The sequence below is a fragment of the Artemia franciscana genome, chromosome 10, assembly GCF_032884065.1.
Source record: "Artemia franciscana chromosome 10, ASM3288406v1, whole genome shotgun sequence".
In the NCBI taxonomy this organism is placed as follows: domain Eukaryota; kingdom Metazoa; phylum Arthropoda; class Branchiopoda; order Anostraca; family Artemiidae; genus Artemia; species Artemia franciscana.
In genome coordinates this window covers 24,883,998-24,907,586 of record NC_088872.1, presented here as the reverse complement: position 1 = coordinate 24,907,586, position 23,589 = coordinate 24,883,998, and the positions used below count along the sequence as shown (strand labels likewise).

Sequence of the window (23,589 nt, the reverse complement as noted above, 5' to 3'; positions counted from 1 at the left end):
CAGGCAGGGCCGTTCCTAGGGTTGGTGGCACCCAAGACAAAATTAGTTACGGTGCCCCTGCCGATTCAAACTAAAAAAAAAAAGCTCTAAAAGCTGCAACGCCCCTAGCCACGACACCGGAACAGCCTACCCCACCCGGCCCTGGTTCGAGGGCATATTTAAGGGGATTTTTAAGTGAATCAAAATACACTATGTGCATCAAGATAGTCAAAAGGATGCATCCACAATATTTCAGCAATGGCTAGAAGTATCATTGTTGCAGCGGTAGCTGCAACCTGGTAAAGAGCGAACAACTGCCCATAGCAACCAAAAGTCAAAGATTAACAAAAAAAAATAAAAATAAAAATTTAAATAAAAGAAAAACAAAACAAAATATAAGATTTTCGGTAGGCCTACAGTAAAAGCAAATCGATTAAGGACACTTTTTATAGTATAAAGATAAAGCATTTTAGGATTGTTGCTTAATTTTTCTTTTCGTTTAATTTGGTAACATTTCTACACAATGATTTAGTTCAATGATTGGCTCTCGTGTTGGTTCTGAAAAGGACGTGTCATGATTAGTTTGTAGACAAGTTCGATGTGAAATCACCTTGATGATTTCAGATATGACTAAAGACTAGCTTTAATGTTTTATCATAACTTGAAATTCTCTGTTGTATTGAGAGAAATTACGGGATTTCCAGAGTTCATATTATGGCTTATTTGATCTTCATTTTGAGTAATACTGAAGTGTATTTCCTACAATTTAAGATTGTTTATTACTCACTATTTTTATTATAGCAGGTGAGACTAAAATGTTACCTGATAAATCAATCCAATATTTCTGTATGCTGTCTAATAATGACTCTGCAGTTATTAAAAAAGTATTTATTTGTATGCTTATGTTTAAAAGATAATTTTAATTATATAAGGAAAATTACTGATATCGAAGCAGCTGAAAGACTTTATAGATTAGTTTGTTTTTTTCAGGCTACGCACTCATCTTAACTAATGTGTCAACATTCTTGTTTTTATATATTTGGTTTTTGTGTTTTCAGTAAAGCACTAGTTTTCCATAATCCGACAAGCATAGGGAAATATAATAAGTTGATTTATCTGTACTAGTTTCATTGATGTATATAAGATAGACTGTGAAGCAATAATTTTGTTCGTTTGAAATTTCAACTTCAGAAAGATATACTCGGCGGTGCTCCTCTCGCCTACATACGTGCCTGATAGCAACTATGGAACTTGACTATTATATAAAACACACTCGAGAGTAGTTAATGAAAAAAATATGCTGAAAATAGAGTACTTTATTAGCAAACTTGTGGAAACTATAACTTGGACATTTGCGCCTAGAACGCAGTGTTACACTTCCAAAACTGTTGCTTCTCGTAAGAATACAAAGTCATGGTGTGTTCATTGCCGCAGTGTTTTGTTTTGGACAACAACTCATTATCTTGGAAAAATATAATTGCCTGTTCGTTGGTCTCGGGCAAATCACAAATCTTAATTTGAACATCCATGGTGAGACACTATATTCTATCACTGGTCAAAGCAAACTTACTGGTGTCCTCAAGAATCGGGTTAATAATAAACTTTGCTTTGTTTTTTAGACGGTCAGCCGACGCCAAAGCTCCCAATTTAATAATTCACAAATTACCTTTACAATATTGCTAATAAAGTATTCTATCTTCATCAGATTCTATTGTCACAAAACTTCACTTCTCGGGTGTATTTTATATAATAGACAAGTACCGCAACTATTACTAAGTTTAAAAAACCAAGTTCACATTTTTACAGCCCGTCTTGGCTACAAAATTAAATAAAGCGTCTTTGCTTTATGCGAAAAGCGCAAGAAAAACCTCGAGCTATTTGTACTTTAAGAGAGCTTAGAGAAAATTGAAGATTTTTTAAGTACTAAAATTTTGCAATTACATGTTGCTTTGTTTTCGTTTTTCAAGCATTATCCAATGGCGGTTTTTATAAAAATCATTAGAATCTTGAGAAAAAACACCCTCCCTCGTAATGCCCAGGTATAATCCTACCATATTACAGCGTTGAGTTGATAAAAATAAGATAAACTATGCCCTCATCCCCCCCTGAACTATGAAAACTATAGATCAACGACTATACGCTATCAAATCGCCTGCATGACGCTCCCATGGTTCCGCTAGTGCTTGAATAAAACACACAGATAGTTCAAAGCTAATAAAAGTTATAAAGCCTTGCCTACCTCCAACTTCCTTGAAAAATCTTCTGCTATCCGTTCGTTCTGTAAACTCAGTTCTTCGTTTCTCTCGAGCAATGCTTTTCCCAACTCAGCAGCTAATATAAGGTCACTTTCCTTTCTTGCCAACTCTGCAAAGATGTCATTTGTTGCAGTTTCGAAACTCCTTCCTTGGACTTGGTGAATGTAATCCTCCAAAGCCATTTTCCCTTCATTTTCTACAAAGTCATTTGTTGACTCCATCGCTTCATCTTCAGGTATCATCTTTAACTTATCAAACAGCACAAACACTACATTATAATCACAACTTAATTAGAAATTCTCACAGGATTATCACATATCTTCACGGAACGACGAAATGACAAAATATCGACTGTTATTGCATATCTTCTGTTTTGTGATATGAACACAAGCAGTAGCTTAGCAACCAGAAACTAAACTGATACTAGTCATCAAATGCTTAGTTACTGCTTCGATGAACACGGAACTAAGGTGAATTATGCATTGCTCAGCCAGAGGCTTAATAAGACAATGCCAGAAATATGCTTAAGTTAAGAATACTTTTCAATTATATGATTACAAAGCGTATCTTGTCATTTATAGAGTTCAAATTTTCTTAACTCTGTTGAGTCATTGTATTATGGATCTGTATCTTATTGTCACTACTTTAGTTAACAAAACAGAAATCTAGAAAAGGGTGACTCCAGTTTTGCTGCTTTTTAGTTCCACTCTCGCCCAAAATGTTTTACTATTTATGTTATGATGTCTCAAAGTTTTGGCCAGCTAACGCCCCCCTTCCACATTTTTTTGCTTAAAACTTCTGCTTTCACAACTATCCAAGAATCTCCTAAGACTTAAAGGGTATTTTTAATAGTCTCGTCTCACTCTTTATTTTGTATGTCAGGCTTTAGCTTTTTTCTTCCCCTCTTACAGCCTCTTTAACAGAATTTCTGTAGGAATACGATCTTCGTTTATCCTGAGCACAAATCCAGGGGTGCCATTTTAGAGATACCTAGAGGGTGCTCCCCTCCTCGAACACAACCTTCTTTTTTGTTTTTTCATTTTAAAAGAAAATGAGAAATCCCTGCTCCCCTATATATTTTCGTGAATTAGCATCCCTGGACATCTCAAAACTATCTAAGCCACTGTTTCATCATGAATGTACTGAATCGGCTCAAACTAATTCACTCATTGGCAGAGTAGCCTAATTAAGAAAAGTGGAAGCCAGAATACTTTGTTTGGATAATCAATATTCGGTATCTTCCCCGTAACGTATACATTATTATTTAAAGCAATGACCCAGCAAAGAAGCATCTACTTTTTCAACTGTTTCATCACCAACCTTCTCATTGCTCTTAATAATTTACTTATATTATTTTTTACCCCTCCTTTTATCATTTTCATTGATCGAGTGAAGCATCACCTGTCAGATGCTGGTATAATCCTCTTGTGGATGCCAGGCTGCTCCTTCCGGCGTCCCTTTCGCTGATATTCTGTATGATTAATTTTGTATAAACTTTCCAAAGAAAAAGCTTTTCAAAGGAAAATAAAGGCCCATATTAAAGTTACGACGAGTAGAAATAAAATGCTATACTACTTCAAAATCAAAACGACCAGAAATCACTATCAAAGAATAAATGAATCCCAAAACGAACAGAAATTAAAATAAATAACCATTTTAAACGTAAATTTAACAGATATTGATAACATCTTAAAACGAGTAAAAACTATACTGAATATTAAATTCAAAGCGTAAAACGAACAAAAATGACTACCAACAGGAGCTTGGCTACTGCTTCCCTCCCCCTCCCCTAACCGTAAAAGTTCTATAGCCTACTACGTCATTTGTGCCTTACTGAAAACAATGTTAAAACTTTATTGAAAAGCACATGTACCTCGAATACTGTGCTTAAATTTTTCAAGATATGGAGGAAAAGTGAAAAATAAATCACTATAATAATCAAGCTGAGAGGAAAGAACTAATGGAAATAGATTGAATATTTAATATGTAATAACATTAATTCCTAGAAACTTTCGAAATTTAATATTTTATTTAACTGTAAGCTATTCAATTTTCCTATGTTATAAATAAATAAAAATATTTAATATATATCTGATTTTTAATGAAGCGCTAATGACACGATAAGATTGAGAACTCAGGGAAGGGGGAGGTGACAGTAGCAAAACTCCTGTTTGTAGTGATTTTAGTTCATTTTAAGTTTGACTTGAATATTCAATTAAATTTTCACTCGTTTTAAGATTTATTTATTCATCTATGTTAGTATCTGTTATCTTTAAACATGATATATTTTATTATTTTAATTTCTATTCGTTTTTGGATTTATTTATTGTTTGATAGTAATTAATGGTCGTTTTGATTTAAATTATTAAAAGACTCCATATCTGCTCGCCTTAAGCATAATGTGGCTCTTTACTTTTTTAAACTTCTTTTTTGGAATTAAAAAAAAAAATTCTATTTGTTTGTGATTGGAATTTTGCTGCTGATTAATATAATGACTATTTCTCCAGTTTTTTTGTCTTTCGCTTGAAAATTACAATGTTCAACTTTAACTTATATCTTAAGTTGCATAAGGGAATCTGAGCGTTGGCTTTGATTGTATTCGATGTAGTTATTGTGTAAAATTCATTCAATATGAAATCAAGAATTGAAACTGTTTTTGAAAAAAAATTTGATCCAACAGTGATTTACAGATAATATACACGAAAGAATTCTCCTCGAGCTACCGAAAAAATGTCATTCTAACAATATGGATGCTTTTAATGCCTTTAATCTCCGCTCAATATCCCTGGAAGTTCAAACCTAATATCCCAGCCGTTTTTAAGCTATTTCGCGTACATCCTTTTGGCAAACAGGATACAAATAATGTTTTTTAATTTATTTCAACATTCCCTTCAATATGCCCCGAAAGTCTCAATTAATGCCATTATCCATTCCTGATATATTGCAGATAGGCTACGTCCTCTTGACAACTGGGATTTACATAGCATCTTTTTAATGAGTTCAACACCCCCCTCGACGTTCTCTGAAAGTTTTAACTTAAAATCCTTGACTGTTCCTGAAATACTGTATTTTAGTTGTAGTCTTGTAATTTAGTTCAATATTCCGTGGAAGTTTCAACTAAATATCATTAGCCGATCCTGAGATGTTACACGTACCTCTTTTTGACAACCAGAATCCACATAGTTGTGTTTATATTAATTTCCACGTCCCCCTCAACCTTCTCTGAAAGTTTCAACTTAATATTCGTAATCAACTGTTCTTGAGATATTTCAGGCGTGCCGTTTTGGCAACCTGGATTGGTGTCTTTTTATTTAGTTCGACATACCAATGGACATTTCCTGAAAGTTGCTACTTAATAGTCTTAGCCGTTTCTGAGATTTTGTAGCTACGCGCACTAACAACTGGGATGCACATAGTATCTTAGTTCTGTCCCCCTCGACATTCACTGAAGGGTTCAACTTGATACCCTTCCCTGGCTATTCTTGAAGCATTGGAGATATGATGTTTTGATAACCCGGATGCATATGGCGTCTTTTTATTTTGTTCACCATTCCCCTTAGTATTCCCAGAAAGTTTCAACTTAATGTCGGTAGCCGTTTCTGAGATAAAAATTAAATAAAAAAAAAAATTGTTCTAAATGAAAGTAAGGAGCAACATTAAAACTTAAAACGAACAGAAATTACTCCGTATATGAAAGGGCCTTTTCCTCCTCAACGCCCCGCTCTTTACGCTAAAGTTTGACTCTTTCTCTTAACACTATTTTTAAAACAGTAAGAAACTTTACCGTAAAGAGCGGGGCGTTGATGAGGAAAAGCCCCTTTCATATAAGGAGTAATTTCTGTTCGCTTTAAGTTTTAATGTTGCTCCTTACTTTCATTTAAAAAAACTTTTTTTTATTCAATTTCGGGACGTTTTTGAATTAATGCATGTTTTGATCTTGGCTCTCCACACATAAATAATCAAAACGAAATTTGCATATTAATTAATTGCAATTAATCGGAAAATTTTGAGAAAAAAGGAGTGAGGGAGGAGGTCTAGTTGCCCCCCAATTTTTTGCAAACGTTTTCACTTGTAAAAAATATACGTAACTTACGAATTAATTTACGTAAAGAAATTCTATATTCGTATGTTTTTATTGCGTGTATGAGGGGGTTCAACCCTCGTAGATACCTCGCTCTTTACCCTAAAGCTTAAATATTGTCCCAATTCCTTAAGAATGAGCTCTGAATCACAAAGACCGTAGAATAAATAGTTGAAATTACTAAAAATACTTTAGTGTAAAGAGTGAGGTATAACGAGGAGGTAAGCCCCTCATATGCGTAAAAATTTTTGTTCGTTTTAAGTTTTAATGCTGCTCCTTATTTTCAGTAGAAAAAAACTTTTCATATATATTTTATCATTGTTTTTTCAAATAATGCTAGAAAATTCTGCACCCCCTTCATTGAAATTCTCTTCCCCCATGACAAGTTTCTCCGTGGAAATATCCTCCCACGTACCCCCCCCTCAAATCTCTCCCCTAAACAAAAAAAATCCCCCTGAAAACGTCTGTACACTTCCCAGTAACCATTACTATATGTAAACACAGGTCAAAGTTCGTAACTTGCAGCCCCTCTCACGGGGACTGCGGGGGAGTAAGTCGTCCCTAAAGCCATAGTCATTAGGTTTTTCGACTATGGTGAATAAAATGGCTATCTAAGAATTTTGATCCGCTGAATTTTGGGGAAAAATGAGCGTGGGAAGGGGCCTACGTGTCCTCCAATTTTTTTGGTCACTTAAAAAGGACACTAGAACTTTTAATTTCCGTTTGAATGAGCCCTCTCGCGACATTCTAAGACCACTCAGTCGATACGATCACCCCTGAGAAAAAAAAAACAAATAAACACGCATCCGTGATCTGTCTTCTGGCAAAAAATGCGAAATTCCACATTTTTGTAGATAGGAGCTTGAAACTTCTACAATAAGGTTCTCTGATACGCTGAATCTAATGGTGTGATTTTCGTTAAGATTGTATGACTTTTAGGGAGTGTTTTCCCCTATTTTCTGAAATGAGGCAAATTTTCTCAGGCTCTTAACTTTTGATGGGTATAAATAATCTTGATGAAACTTATATATTTAAAATCATCATGAGAATTCGATTCTTTTGATGTATCTTTCGCATCAAAATTCCGTTTTTAGAGTTTCGTTTACTATTGAGCCGGGTCGCTCCTTACTACAGTTCGTTACCACTAACTGTTTGACTAAATAACGTTCGCATCAAATTGGACACAGAGCATAGACACGTCAATAATGTCATTGTTCCTTTGTCATTTCTTCACATATCTAAGTTTCAAGTCTCAGAACTCAAGCCTGATAGTCAGTGTAATAATATTTTCATTTCTTTTATTTACAAGAATTAATATGCGTTTCATTGACTGCTTTATCCTTTGATAATAAAAATCCGTGGATGTCACAACTGAAACGTTCTTTAAAGCAAAGTTTATAAATGTCCTGAATTTCAAGTCCAAGCTCAATAGCATAGCCTCACCAAAGGATTTTAGTCCGTCTGTGACCCGCCCCGTCGAAACATGAAAATTACACAAACCACGCACTCTCCCGCCATTCGATGGCAGAAAGTCTGACTATTTTTGACGGGAGTTTTATTTTTATTTTTCAGCATTTGCTTATTATTGAAGTATCAGAGCTTTTGAAGTTCGTAGGATTTAGCACAGCAGGGCCAGTAGCTACAACTTTTGGGGGATGGATAAAACCGAAGAAAAGAATGTTCAAGCCCTGTTCGGACTTTCTTCCATGTCTAAAAACGTATTTTTATAAGTTTTTTAGCTCTTGAGGGAGGGGGAAGGGATGGTAGCCATTATGCTTGTGGGAATGCTCTAATTCCATCCTATTTTTTGTCGATCGTCAAAACGTATGCAAGTTTGGTCTTAGAAATATAAGTTGCTCCCTTCAATTTAAATCGTTATCCTACAAAGGTCAAGGGCGTCCTCTTTGCCACCCATAGTTTAAGTAATCTTCAATGTAGTTCTTCAACCCTTTCTAATATTCACCCTTATAACGCTAAATACTTACGTAGTTTGTCAAAACTAAATTTGTTCAAAAAAAAGACAAACGAATCTTCCATCCTGTATCTTTTAATAACATTAAACTATGGTTAAAACAAATACAATTTTAACCAGAACAATAATGCAGTATTTCGTGGCATTTATTAAAATTGTAAGAACATTTTGATAAGAAATAGATGTCATTACCAGGTGCGAGCGGAAGGGCGTTTTTTGCCACACATGAAATAAATTCCTGCGGACAAGCTTGAAGACCCGTACTGCTTAAAACTAAAACAGGTTCGAAAAATACACCCTTATTCATATCTTTTCTTGCAGGGAGGCAAGTTTCTACTTCCCCCTGAGAAAATCGTGTCTACGTCTTACATCTATGATAGGATCTGCAGCATCTGTTGATGGGCTGCTTACCGTTATTACCTCTTTCAGTTTCTGCTTTCAACAAATTAATGGCTCTTCTTTTAAATTTTGAGTAGCTACATAATTACAAAACTCAAAAATAGCTTTCAAACGTAAGGGCATTTTCTGGATAGACCTAGACTGGCAAAAGTGTGACAGAATTAAGTTAAATAGACGAAGATTGATATTTAATCTAAGCCTGTAAATCCCAACGTAGGGCGCAGGCCCCTGTCTTGCTGGTGGGGTATGACAATATCTTAACGGGTTACGGGCAGCTTGTGCACCCTTCGGCTGAATATGCTTTAGAGCCTTAATTTTGAAAAAAAAAACAATATTTTTCATATGAATAACGTCACATTCAAATGCATTTAAAGAACAAAAAAGATACATGGTAGCATTGCAATTAAATTATACATTGTACAAAAGGTGCTGTGTTCAGAGAATACTTTTCATTGGTATACAATAGGCCTAGAGGACGATCCAAAAGAAGATGTCAAGTTTATGGCCTTTTAAGCTTCCTTCAGGTGAATGCTCGTAAAATTTTGAATAACAAAATTTAAATATGACGAGGGAACATCAGGATTTAAAAAATACCTAGGTGGGGCATGACCCAAGATCGGTTGGGAACCACAGATCTAAACTAACAAGATTACTGATTTTTATGCATCTAAATGACATTTAAAAATTAAGCCAAATCTAAGGATCCAACATAACATTATTCATTGAAATATCCATCTTCTTTTGCTTATCTGTCATATAAGATACTAGTCTGCAAAGTTGAATATCGATAAATACTTCTTTGGTTCTTATTCAGGACATTCTGATGATTATTTAGTCCTTAATGTTTCTGCCTATCGACAAACAGCAATTATGCACACGGATGTTCTTGAAAGAAATATACTTGAGTTGGTATTCTTGTTAATTTCAATAATCTGTGAAGATGGATCATGCCTGGGCCACAGCATAGTCACACCCACACATAAAAAGCAAAGATTTGTGAATTATATGCATTTTTCTTGATTTTAGCGTCACATTTGTACTAAAAAACAAACAAATTGAAAAGATAAGAAATCGGTTGGAATAGGCTTTAACAGTGTTGGTTATCGAGGGATGGGGGGATGGGTGGCAGTAATGAGGAATTTGTACCCACTAGGTTTTGAAAATTTCTTTTTTTGTTATTTTCATGGAAATTGCCATTTTCTGGTATCTTCATTGAAAAAGAAAAAAACTACCCCTCCAGATTTTGAAAAATACATCCCCCCTAATTTTCATGTAGCAAACTGATATTGCAAGTTTGAATCTTTACGAATTTTAGAAAACAAAGCCTTGAATATTTGCTCTGACTGGTTAATCACAAAGATTAAGCTTGAAAGTTGAACCCAATTCAAATGAACAGATTACTATAGTCGTGAATAATTTTACTTTATCCATATGCATGACTATAATGTGGATCGGGCATTATATTGTTTGTATTAGACAACCTTGATAGGAAGCAGGGGCTTAAAGCAGAGCGGGTTTTGCTCCCCTGAATTCTTTTTCTACGAAAAGTACATCATATTGAATATTCTCTTTAAATTATATCGATTGATTTGATTTTTTTTTTCTGTCCTTACTTAATCTTAACAGAGTGTAAAAATTTAGCATCTATTTAAAATAGCATATGTGTGAGATGGATCATCTCTGGTTAGGGTTACCCATAAATAAATATCAAAAACTATTTTAGGAGGTTGTCCCGAGTCTTCGCTCTAGACTTTTCTGCTACTTATTGATTATTTAAAAAGCCTAGATTATTTTCCCAGGAATTTAACAGGCACTACCAAGGTTTCAAGTATCTTTAATCAAATTAGTTGAAATCCTGGAATTTTCCTGTTACCGTTATTCTCTTTACTAGTTTTTAAGTCACATCTACTTAAGTTACCTCACTAAAAAGCTTTTTAACTCAAAGCATGGATAACGAAAGGCGAAACTGTTTACCCGTTATTCATACTTCTGGAACATACTATGAAGTTGGTTTTGACATAGTAAGTTTTCTCCCAGCAATCTCACATTGACCATAGACTGTTTCATAGAAAGAAAATGCACGTGTCTTATTACAAAAGGGCTTCATTTTTAGAACACTTGTATGTCAGTGAAGATGGGGCTATTTTTTGTAAAGATTCCAGTCTAACAGCCAAGCAGAAGCTTAGAAAAGAGCACAGAATGGTCTTTGTGGACCTTTTCTTGTTTCGGTTGGGATGCCTGGCCTTTTTTTTCAAATTAGGGGGTCCATAGAGTACAACATTAGAGTAAGATAAAGCCGAGTTTTTGGACGCTCAAGGATTTTGAACTCTAAACTATGCTTTGTGGCAAAGCTCAAATATTAAACATTTGACAAGACTTGTTGTCAAAGCTGTTAAGATTTAACGTGACTTATTTTGAAGTTGTTATATGTTTTTCTATTTTAATTATGTCTGAAATTTAGTTTTATTAATTCAGAACATAAAATTCCGAATTAAATCACTGCTTGAAGATTTGGTTTTAATTGAAGACATAGAAATTCAAACTCGTACATTTGTATATTTTATTTCTTTACGCTGCTTCTTAAATAAAGTTACCTATAAAAATGACTTTTAACAGGGCAACATTAAATACAAAAACATCCGGAAGTTCTAAAATACTAAAAGTAAAATACCCTACTCTCTTCATTTAAAACAATAAGAATGGAGTTTTTTTTACAAATGTGAAAAAAAATACTTTTAACAAGGCGACATTAAATAGAAGAACATCCAGAACTTCTAAAATACTAAAAGTAAAATACTCTCTTTATTTAAATAAATAAGAACTTGTATAACTCAAATTGTTTTCACTCTAACGGGTTTGAAGTGATATTACAGTAATAGCTGCATGTCTTTCTGCTGATCTTTTTGTAAAATATTCTGCTTCAATTCATGGCGTAACGTGCCGGAGGCATCGGGAGCAATGATGTGTCATTTGCCTTGTGAATACTAAACTTGGTTGAAACCCCTGGACCATAGAGAAGAAATTCTGGAAGCTCCATTCAATTACACCAACAACAACAACAACGGCTTAAATCTTGTGAACTTGAAAAGTCCTGGATCCCTGTTACTGGGAATAAGAATTTCTTGATTAGCCATGTAAGCCTCAGTAAGCCACGTTATAGAGTTATTTATCAATTTCCGTTTTAAAAGGATTATCATTCTAGCACTAGAAAATTAACGACAGCAATATTTCTCTAGGGTAAAACATTCCGACACATTATTCAAGATTTCCTCACAATATCTGATGCGCTGAATAACGAGCTAATTCCGGCCTTTGAAGCTCCTGAAGGAAAACAGATATACAACGAATCTTTGCTCCAACTCGAAGAAAATTTCCCTCAATACGTAAATGAGATCCGCGGAACAGCAGATGGTGCTGATGTTCCTTTCCATAAGGTCTGTATTTAACTAATTTTACTTTAATATAAAAGTGTTTGATGTGAAGTGCATGAAGAAACTATTTGCTTATTATTTATATACATGAAGCGTGTTATTATAAATGAAGAACAGACTTCTTCCTTTTTCGTTTCAATATTCATTAAAGTAATTTCGGTGCTCAAATTAGTATAAATAACAAAAGGAAGTAAACGACATAATGTATTATGCTGTTCAGAAGACTGAGCTCAGTGTTAAGGCATGCCAATTCTATTTTTGTCACAAATTAATGTATTCTGCTGTTCAAAAGACTAAGCTCAGTGTTAAAGCATACCAATTGTATTCTTATCACAAATTATTCTTTGGATGCATAATAAGCTACATTTTTATATGAATATCCGTTTTAATGCCAAAACTTAGCCGAAAGTATTCTTAAATGGCTACAGGAAATTCAAATGGATAGTGGAAGTTCTCCTCTTGGTCTTCGATAATTTTTTGGGCTTGGTTCACTTTAATAATGCATCCCTAATATAAAGACATAGAATAAGTGTCATAGATGAAGTGGAGAGGTCTCCTCCAATTTTACTAAACACAGACGGTAAATGCATACGGTAAATTACCGTAAACTTAAAGCATACGGTAATTTTGTTCCCAATACGAAAATTTGTTATAAACTTAAGAGGGAATTTTTACGTGATAAAGTTCTAGTTGTTTTTAATTTTTTGTATGCCTACATAAAAAATTAGACGAAATTATTTCATTTACGCTTAAAGGTTTTTCATCTTTAATGACGGGAAAAAGTAAAGAAAGAAGCTTGTCAAAGCTTGTAGCTAGGTAAGGTAAAATATAGCTATGAAATGGGGGATATAGTGGGGGAAATGGGAATATAGCTATGAAAATGGGGGATAATATAGCTATGAGAGTCGAAGCTTGTAGCTACGTAAGCGTAAAAGATAGTTATAAAAAGGGGAGGTGGCCATCCCCGGAAAAAAGTTAAGAAAGGAGAAGACAAGAAGGCAGTCGAAGCTTGTAGCTACGTAAGGGTAAAAGATAGCTGTGAAATGGGGAGGTGGCCCTCCCCGGGAAAAGGTAAAGAAGACAAAAAGGGAGTCGAGCTTGTAGCTACGTAAGGGTAAAAGATAGTTATGAAATGGGGAGGTGGCCCTCCCCGAAAAGAAGTGAAGAAAGGGGAAGACAAGAAATGGAGTCGAAGCTTGTAGCTACGCAAGGATAAAATATAGCTGTGAAATGGGGAGGTGGCCCTCCCCGGAAAAAGGTAAAGAAAGAAGAAGACAAAAAGGGAGTCGAAGCTTGTAGCTAGGTAAGGGTAAAAGATAGCTGTGAGATGGGGAGGTGGCCCTCCCCGAAAAAAGTGAAGAAAGGAGAAGACAAGAAGGGAGTCGAAGCTTGTAGCTAGGTAAGGGTAAAAGATAGCTGTGAGATGGGGAGGTGGCCCTCCCCGGAAAAAGGTAAAGAAAGAAGAAGACAAGAATGGAGTCAAAGCTTGTATCTAGGTAAAGGTAAAAGATAGCTTTGAAATGGTAAGGTGGCCCTCCTCGGGAAAAAGTGAATAAAAAAGAAGACAAGAAGGGAGTCAAACCTTGTAGCTAGGTAAGGGTAAAATATAGCTATGAAATGGGGAGGTAGTCCTTGAAACTGCCGTTAAGAACATTCTTCATAAACAGGAAAGAAGTGGAAGCATCTACATTTAATTTTATTCCCTTTTTACAAAAGTAATACAAGTCAATTATAAGCTACGATATTTTAAATTTCCAAAGCTCTTTTGAATCAATATCAGGGGACTGATTTCCGCCCTTATGGTTCAACAGCTATCATTCAAAGATTTAAGCTCCTCATGTTTTAAGTGTAGACCCAACTTAAGTGTTTTCATTCTTCACTCTTTTTAATGTAATGTCCTTTTCGTTTCTAATAAAACAGGCTTGCTCTTTTGATTAAAAGTCTCATTTCGAATTTGCTATATTAGATTAAGTTGATATCTTGTATATCAGGCAAAGAAAGATCTTACTGTTACTGTATATTTTTTGCCTATTCTTACTCTAGTTCTCATTTCAGTGACGAATGGTCAGTCATAAAACTAGAAGGGCTAATCCTTATTCTTTTTACGCTTGTTTTTTAATACTGGAATCCACATTCAGTGTTTAGGATGTTCGTTTTAATGAATGAAATAAGAAGAAATAATGAAGTTTCCCTAAGAAAAGTCAAGGGGGAGCCTACAACTTAAACCGATTAATAGTCAATAAGAGATGACGTCGAGTCTAAAACATGCCAAAATGACTATAAATGAAGACATGAAGCCTAAACGAACATAAGATACCACACATTTGTGTAGTACTATACCCTTTCAAACGTATTTCGACAAAATGTCCAGCATGTTTTGAATTTGGGCGTCTATGCTGCAGAGTTCGCCTCACATTGGTAATTCATTAATCTCAAAAACTCTTAACACCAATCCGGTGAAAATCAAGAAAAAAAACAGAAAGAAAATATAATTACTACTACTACTACTACTACTACTACTAATAACTCACTGCAGCACCAAGCCGCCTGAGGCCAACACAGCTACGCACGCTCCTCCTCCAACCTTATCTATTTAAAGCCTCCCTCTTTACACCCTCCCAGGAAGTTCCCTTAAGAAAATATAAGGCTGGGAGTTACAAAGGTTGTATGCCAAAGTGGCTCATTTTGAGTAGTTGCTCTTTAGGGGCCTCCCCAAGGCCACTTAGCGTGTCCCCAGGTGGCGATAGGGGAACGCCCTACAGATAGTTAGGGTACCTCCCTAGGAGGTAAGGACCAAGGTATGGACCAAGGGGGGCACATAATAGAAACTGGAGAACCCTCGCCCTAGGCCATAAATACAGGAGGAGGAGGAAGAAGCCTCCCCAAACGTACCCTCAACAAGGCCCACCGGCGTGTCCACACGTCCCTTGAATTACACAAACCTTCTCCCAGTAATGGGTTAAATTGCATGGTGATGCAGAACACCATCGTGGGAAGATCCTCTATAGGAGGACAACTGCGGCAGGGCGTGAGATCCAGATCAATGGGCAACGGCCTTTGCAAAGGGCTGCCTGGACCGGGACTGAAGACTGGGGACATTACAGTCAACTCTATTCCCACTTGAGGAATGGCTTCCCTCGAGGAAATTATAACCTAGTAAACAGCACAGTATTCGCACGGGATTCTGATTAATGGGTAATTCTTCTGGGCTTGGTCGATTTTAACGGGCATTTTCGAGCTGAAAAACCTCTTCCTAGCTAATTTATCTACTATTTGCCTCTCCGTAGTAGTATAATATTTGTAGGCAAGAATATATAATGAGTCATAGGTAATAGGTTTGAGACTCTCTGTGCATGATTTTCACTCTTGTTGAAGAAAGAGGATCGCCAGGCACTGAAAACCATGTTGTGACCAAGATGGGCCCAGGATTTCACAAAACCTCCATTCATATTGGAGGTCCCAGGGACTTCTTGCTGTCCAGTTCTAAGCCAGCTTAAGCGCTTCGGTGCAGATATGAGAAGATATGCTGATCCCCATCCTGCCCTGGTATCCGGGATCATAGCTTTTCCTGAGGCCAAAATAATTTCAATCATTTAAAGAACATGAAAATTGCAACTTGGAATGTTACGACGTTAAAAAAACACTATTGTATTGACATTTTGACTGACGAAATCAGACGAATCGAACTGGACTTTTTAGGAGTTTCAGAAATACATATCCCACGAGTAAGAAGAATGAAATTAGGTGATATGGAATTTGTTTACTCAGGAAGGAAGGATGGGGTACATAGACAGGGAGTACGGCTCATGATGAATAAGGAAGCTGCTAAGTATTGTTTAGGCTGTGAAGGTATTGATAATTGAAAACTAATCGCTCATTTCATGATTAAAAAATCAGGGTATCAGTTATAGTAGTATATGCCCCTGTAGAACCGACTGACAGAGAAACTAGTGACTGAGATGAATTTTACTTACAGTTACATGAGTAAGTAGACAGGGTTCCAGGTAGAAATATGGTGTTTTAGTAGGAGATTTTAACGCCCAGGTCAGTAGAAATAGGGATAGATGGTAAGATGGAAACAGTAATGGCTACAGCCTTTTCCAATTTTGTAAGCATAACAATCTAGTTATAACCGATATGGTGTTTGGTCAGAAAATGGCCCATAAGTTAACATGGTATTCAAGTACAGCAAACCTTATTGATTATGTTATAGTAAACCGAAGAATGGCAGGATCAATACAAGATACTAGGGTACGTAGGAGTGCTGTTATTGATCTTAAAAGATCACCATCTATTAGTATCTAGGGTTAATATAAAGCTGAAATTTCAGGAGGGTAACTACCTCCCGGGAAGTCACGATGCAGTTAAACTCCAGGACGAAAATTTGAGAGTTTTAAACTTGAGAATGTGGAAGATGGTTTGAATAATTTTAGAAAAACAATTTACGGAGTTGTTGATATTGTCATAGGGAAGAAAGTTAGGACTGCAGCTAGGACTATTTATTGAAACAGCTTTATGTTTAATTGAGAAGAGAAGGGGCTTGTACAAGAATTATCTGAGTGATAGATCATGTGAAAACAAAAAAAAATGTAAAGAAAGTGGAGAAAGCATTAAAATATGAACTAAGGAGGTGTGAAGTGGAGGCCATGGATAAAATTGCCAAGGATCTGGAAGATAAAGCTAGACGGCACAATTGTAAAATACTGTACTAGCATGTTTTTAAATTGAGAAGGAGTAGTCAATCTGGACTTATTCCAGTTAAAGAAAGGAACGGGCCACAATTAGTGATAAGGAAAGAGTTGGGAAGGGATGAGTAGAACATTTTGAGAATGTATTAAATCGAGAGAGTTGCAGGAAAAGATATAGAGGAAATGAAAAAGTTTGTGATACCTTAGATGTGAAGGAAGATTTGTTTTGTGAGGAAGAATTAGCGACAAAACTACAAAAATCAAAAAATAGTAAGGGTCCAGGAGCTGATAATGTGGTAAATGATTTTCTTAAATATGGTGGCTCTGAGGTTAGAAATAAGTTACTGAAGATTATGAATATGATTTTTGAAAAAGGGAAAGTACTTAACGATTTTTGCAAAACCTTAATTAAACCACTGTGTGAGAAAGGTGATAAGAGTCAGTGAGGTAATTATTTAGGCATTAGTCTGGTCTCTATAGGTAACAAATTACTTAGTAATTTGTTACTTTTTGGACTGAGAAATGCTGTAGACAAAGTTTTAAGAGAAGTACAGTGCGGTTTTAGAAAAGTTAGAGATTGTGTTAACAAAATTTTTACTCTTAGGTTAATAATTGAGGAGTGCCTGAGTTGTCAAACACCTTTGGTTCTCAGTTTTATAGGTTATGAACAAGCGTTCGATTCTATTGATAGGACAGCTTTAGCAAAGGTCTTATCCTTGTATGGTATACCAGACAAATACATTAAAGTGATTAATGCTATGTACAAGAATAAAACTGCTGCTGTTAAGGAAGGAAATGAGTTTAGCAGCTGGTTTTGTTTGGGTAGGGGTGTTCTATCCCCCTTTATGTGGATCATTCTGATGGATTTTGTCTTAAGGAGCACAGGAAATGCAATGGGAGACCACGGAATCAAATGGGGAGGAAAAATCTTCTGGACTTAGATTATGTTGTTGATTGAAGCATCCCAGGTGAAAGTCTGATCAAAATGAATGAAATTTTAGAGGTTTTGCGAGTTCAGGGTGCTAGACTATGTTTAAAAATTAATGTTAAGAAGACTAAGTCATTAAGGCTAGGAATAAGTGAAGACGGATAGGTGCCGTTGGGTAACGAAAAGATTGATCAGGTGGACAGCTTCACTTACCTTGGTAGTATTATTAGTAAAGACAGTGGGAGCAGTGAGGATGTTAAAAGTAGAATTTCTTGTTTTATAGAAAAATCCTACATGAAAAGCCTCAATAGATCAGATAGAGGTTTGAAGTTTTTGGATAAACATAGTTTGGCCCTGGGAACAGTTTACTACGTCCAAAATAAGCTTTAGACTCCATTTCGTGAATTGTGGTTGGTTGTATGCTTCCTGTGTCCCAATTTCTCATGGTGCAGATTAGCTCAAAAGCGAAAAAAGTACCACAAGTATTATTTTCACATTTTACAGTAAAGTGAATTTTTTTTTGTCCACATACAACTGGTGAACCATGCTTGAGCGAGAAAATTCAAAAAATGATTTAGGGCTTACAATGATTCTCCTACAAAAAGTTGTAAAATAATTCTTCAACTTTTTGCAAAATTTTCAAATTCTGAAAATAAATCAGTTTGAAAAACAAACATTCTTACTGAAGTAAAGAGCGAAACTGAAACTCAAAACTAAAAAAAAAAATCTTGCTTCACCGATTATGTAAGATATATTTGCAAAACTAGCTCATATAAAGTGACTCGTGGCATTTTCCAATATCTGTGGAATTCTAAAAACTAGTGCTTTATTGAAAACTAAGTTTTCTGGATTTTTTTTAGAGTATTATATTTGTATAATAAAAGTTATCGACACAATGGTTATTGAAAGATTATCGAGAGACTTACAAATTAGTCTTTGCTTTTTACAGGCTAGTCATAGAGTTTTCTCAAAAAGAACGTCCTTTTTTGGGAGTCTGTTTTGTATTTTCGGTAAATCGCTAGTTTCAATAAACATTATAAGCTACACGATTGGATGACTTCATTCAATAGCCAGTTATGTTTAACTATCCCTGAGATAGTATGAAGCTATCAAAGGATAAGTTTCAAATTCTGAAAATAAATCAGTTTGAAATCAGTTTCCTGAAATGCTAGCGAGTTGGCAAGAAATTGTTTTAAAATGAATTTTTTCCAAAATTTTCAAAATCTACATTAATGATTTTATGCATAGCAACAGCTTTAAAAACTTAAAAAAGAAAACTTGGAAATGTACAACCACGCAAAAGACTGCGATTCATTTCATTTAAGCGTTTGCTATAGCAGAGAAACAAAAAGAAATTGATGTTTTTACAAATTCATTTTTAGCTGCTCCTTCTTCACCTTGATCAGACACTATTAATGAACTTTAAGAAGTCTGACGCGCCAATGGCATCAACCGGCTGTAGCACTGTATGTGTCACTACGGGAGAGCAGGTATACTCTACGTTTTTCATTTTCCCCCCTTGTTTTTACGTGGCTTAGTAACACAAACACTCGCGACGCATTATAGTGACATTGGAATATTTTACATCGTACAGTACGGATGGCCATCCTGGCACTTAAGATATATCTTGGATGCAACATAACATTGAGAAAAAGAATATTTTAAAAGCGAACACATTTGTTAAAACAAAGATGGGGAATAGGGGACTATAGAAGTGGCAGTTCTGGCCTCTCTTGTGACCAGAGAAAATTTTGATTAGCCCCTCCCCCTGTCTCCGAAAAAAATTCAGGCCTGATTTTAACAAAATTTGCATTTATTAATAAAATTTTAATTTATTAACAAAGTTTTCCATTTATTTAAATCTTACTTTTCATGCTTTAACCTCTGTAGAATTATTAATTATCTCGACATCCTGCAAAATACGAACATTTTTGAATAATCACAAGAAAACATTAATATTAATTAAATTCGGGCTACATACTTTTATTTTCAAGGAATGGTGATGAAGATATAGAAAAAAAAATATGAAAATTTCGAATTCAATATGCCTATACTTTCTGCCAATTGCCTCCTTTACTTTGTTAAAAAAAATAATAACACAAATTACAAGATGATTATAATCGTTAGACTATGTTTTTGAAATTTTGCACTACTAAAATCTCTGCAGCCGTGGCAAGTGCTTCCCCCCCCCTAAAAAACACCTAGAGACTACACTGACACCTCTGCCTTCAAGACGATGCCTGGGCTTAGACTCATCAGTGACCTCAGAGTTTAGTCTTGATGGTTAAGCCTTTTCTTATTCTCCTTATCAATTATTCACAATAATTCAAACAGAGGAAGTGGGACCTTTTCCGTTACGTTCGTTATAAATTGGCGTTTATTCAGCCAGGCTTCAATGTTTAGCATACAAAATATTTCCTTGAGAAAAATAGAGGTACATCACAAAAGTGGTAATAAAAAAGAGCCTGATTCCCCATCTGACAAAACATTTGAGTGCCTTTCCCATTCTTGTCTTAAAGGTGGACAGAAGTACACAGATTCCTATATTACTCCTTTGGAACTACGTTCAGGCATTAGATATTTATTTGATATTTATGCAGTAATCTGGAGCCTTTGGTTCCACCAACCTCCTGAACAAATTCTGAATTTAACCATTTATGTTCGGCTGCTTGCTAAAAGGTTAATCATATCACAAAGAGAAGCTCCAAAAACTCCAGGATATTTTTTCTAGCCTAGCTTACAGAACAAAATAAAATTACATGTACAATCAAAAAAAAAAAAACCTCACAAATACATACACTCTATCGGGTCACGACCAATCAGATTCCACTAGAACTGGAATAAATATGACTTCAAGTACTTCTGGACTTAGCAGTATCAAATTTGTAAGCTGCATTCCAAAGAATTTCAGCACAGCTCTTGATGAGTGTTTTTGTCCCTGACTGCCTTCATTCTTTATTGCTTTTCGTCAAAGACAAAACAGAATAATAACTAATGAACAACAACATAATTTCGAAAAAATATTTTTTTCTAAACTGCGATCGGACCGTAGGCTACCTGAATTGCATTGAAAAGACATAGCATGTCTATAACAAAACTTCTATGTTTTCACTGATATAGGTTGTTAACTGTTCAACACAATTTCTCATAACCGTAAGTAGACCTATCAAAATTAGGCTGGAAACTTGCCAACATTTTTAATTGCTTTCTTTGTTTTATCATTTACTGACAGCCTATTGTCTCTATTGAATTCCTGTCAACTTGACAGAATCTCAGTCATGCTTACAACCTAGATTTGTATGGGTAGCCCTTTATTTACAGTTTACTAACACCAACTGTGTGATTAGGTCTGAGACTACTACCAACAGTTTGATTAAGGTCAGGTGCTTTTGATTTTTGCCGTAGCTTATTAAGAAAAACCGAAGGATTAAATAATATTGTTGATTATAGGCTTTCTTGGGACACACTGAAGACGCCCTTCCAGAAGCCTTGAATCACTGTTATATCGTTAATGCTCATATTCGGGAAAATGAACCTCAAGGAAAGTGGAAGGTACAAGAAGAAGAGTTCTCAGCTATTTGCTATGCTGGACATCTTCCAGGATTTTGTATGGGATACAATCATCACGGCCTACTTTACTCAATAAATATTTTAACACCTGCAAAAGTTCTTACAAAAAAGACTCGTAAGTGTTTAATTTTTATTTATTAAAAATCAATAAAAGAAAAAACTATTTTATTTCGGTTTTTATATTCTTTTAATGTTTAGCCTTTTAATTGATTTTTGAAAAGGCAGACAAACCAAAAATAATTATTTAATATTTCATAAAGAATTAAACAGGCACCCGAAATAAACTATTAATTTTTTTATGTACTATTTTTCCATAAGTCTGAAATGTAGGGGTACCTAAAGTAATTTGCTTGAAATTGAGTAAGGGCGTGAGGGTATCTGTGACTTATATCTTTTCAAATTATTTACAAATGAACAAGGAACAATGGTTTTGTTGGTATTTGGTTTATATAATAATATTTTTGTACATTTTTTCCGAAAGCCTCGAATTAAAAACTGGCTTTAAAAATTGAATCTTGTCAATGATGTATTTTTCTCAGTTTAAGACCTAAATTCTCTCTTCCTATAAATCTTTTAATTGTTTCCTAAATAGACACATTTCTTGGCAGTTTGATACTAAATTTGGCATACTTAAACTGTAATCTCTGATAATTTTTTTTCGCAAAAATAGCGCCTTGGACCGATTTGTATTTCAACACTTTCGACAAAAACAAAAGAGAGTATCAGTTATCCTATCATGCCACTAACATTTCAGAAGAAGCACTTATGATATCCTAATAATCAATCGATATCTACATTTGAGTCAACACAGAGCAACAAAAAATAAAATCTTTGTGAAAAAAATGAGCTCTAATTATATCCACATTATTAGGGGAGATAGCTAGATATTTACATAGAGAGAATCCGCTATGCAATAGAGCAGTCCTTTGAGAACGTCAAAAATTGGGCTTAATCACTACAATTTTGAGCTTTTCAATAAGCGGTAAAGGAACTTCCCTAGTGTCGGTTGGTCGTGACAGTCATTGAACTGACACCTAAAATAGTGATGAAGACCACACTGCCTTTTCATAACAAACACCAAAAACAATAAGAACACTCAAGACAGTGAGAAACAAATTAGAATGAATATTTCGGCCCTATGTCCAAGGGCCGTCCTCAGCAATACAAAAATATATAAGAAGAAAAAACTTACAACAGGATAAAATCAATAAAACTGAAATGAAATTTTTTTCAAAACAAATTGCCAAACTGTGGCAAATTCTATGTAGGGAGAACTCACCAGAATTTCAAGAAACACCTACAACAGCATAAGGATGAATTCTAATATTACTTCTGTTTCTTTTGATTCTGCTTTAAGCAGCCATGTTTTTGAAAATCCTAGCCACAAAATACTTTTTGAAGAATCCGCCATTATTAGCAATGACCTAGGCATAAAGCAAGTAGTTCGCGAAGCAATTGAAATCAGACTTAAGATTAACAATAATATTTCCTTAAATAGGAACTTGGGAGAATATTCACTAAATGCTCTATGCACAAATTTAATTAAAAATAATCTTACGAAATATTATAAAACACCAATAGATATTAACACAGAACCAATGACAAATAGACCTATGAGATCAGCAGCTAAAACAGCAAGGCTGGCATTAAAAACGTGGCTTCAAATCATTCTCTTTTATTTCAATGAATTACCTCGTTTCATCTCATTTTATTTATCAGTCCCGGTTGAACTTCGCTGAGGTAAGGATGCTGGGACTGTTTTGAAAAATTTTTGATTTTTGTTTTATTGATTTTATCCTGCTGTAAGCTTTTTCTTTCTATATATTTTTGTATTGCTGATGACGGCCCTTGGACATAGGACCGGAATATTCATTCTAACTTGTTTCCCATTGTCTTGAGAAATTCCTTATTGTTCTTCTTGTTTTTTAACTTACACCTTATTTGCGAACTAAAGATTGCCTAAACTAGAGTATTGACTTGCTTGCATAATCATACTACAAGAGATTATTCATTAGCATAATCCAACGGGCATCTCATTTTTAAATACCTGCCTAGATATGATCAACAAGGAAAGTTGAAATACATGTTTTGACAATTTAATTCAATGAATAATTTTTTTTTTATTTGGGTTTGGATGAAACTGTTCTCATTATGCGCATGGGTAGAGTAAACCGGCAGAGTTATGTTCCCCAATGAATCAGTTGCTATGCCCTTTTTTTAAGAGGGAATGTAGAGTAAACCGGCGAAGTTATGTTCCCCAATGATTCAGTTGCTATGCCCTTTTTT

At 35.0% G+C, this 23,589-nt stretch overlaps 2 protein-coding genes across 4 annotated transcripts in view; one reads left to right on the top strand and one right to left on the bottom strand.

Annotated features, from left to right (window-relative positions):
• The window catches only part of LOC136031964 (bicaudal D-related protein homolog), a 117,107-nt gene extending 114,444 nt beyond the window's left edge, over positions 1-2,663 (bottom strand). Inside the window, exon 1 of one of the 2 annotated variants that reach the window (XM_065711979.1) lies at positions 2,219-2,663. In XM_065711979.1, the coding sequence (XP_065568051.1) occupies positions 2,219-2,476 (258 nt within the window). In that variant the 5' untranslated portion in view covers positions 2,477-2,663. The remainder of the gene's footprint in view (positions 1-2,218) is intronic. The other variant, XM_065711978.1, reaches the window with a different exon arrangement.
• A 7,894-nt stretch (positions 2,664-10,557) lies between these two features.
• Positions 10,558-23,589, top strand: part of LOC136031962 (beta-alanyl-dopamine/carcinine hydrolase-like) — a 25,447-nt gene continuing 12,415 nt past the window's right edge. The window contains exons 1-4 of one of the 2 annotated variants that reach the window (XM_065711974.1): positions 10,558-10,707; positions 11,923-12,120; positions 19,116-19,223; positions 21,184-21,418. In XM_065711974.1, the coding sequence (XP_065568046.1) occupies positions 10,633-10,707; positions 11,923-12,120; positions 19,116-19,223; positions 21,184-21,418 (616 nt within the window). In that variant the 5' untranslated portion in view covers positions 10,558-10,632. The remainder of the gene's footprint in view (positions 10,708-11,922; positions 12,121-19,115; positions 19,224-21,183; positions 21,419-23,589) is intronic. The other variant, XM_065711975.1, reaches the window with a different exon arrangement.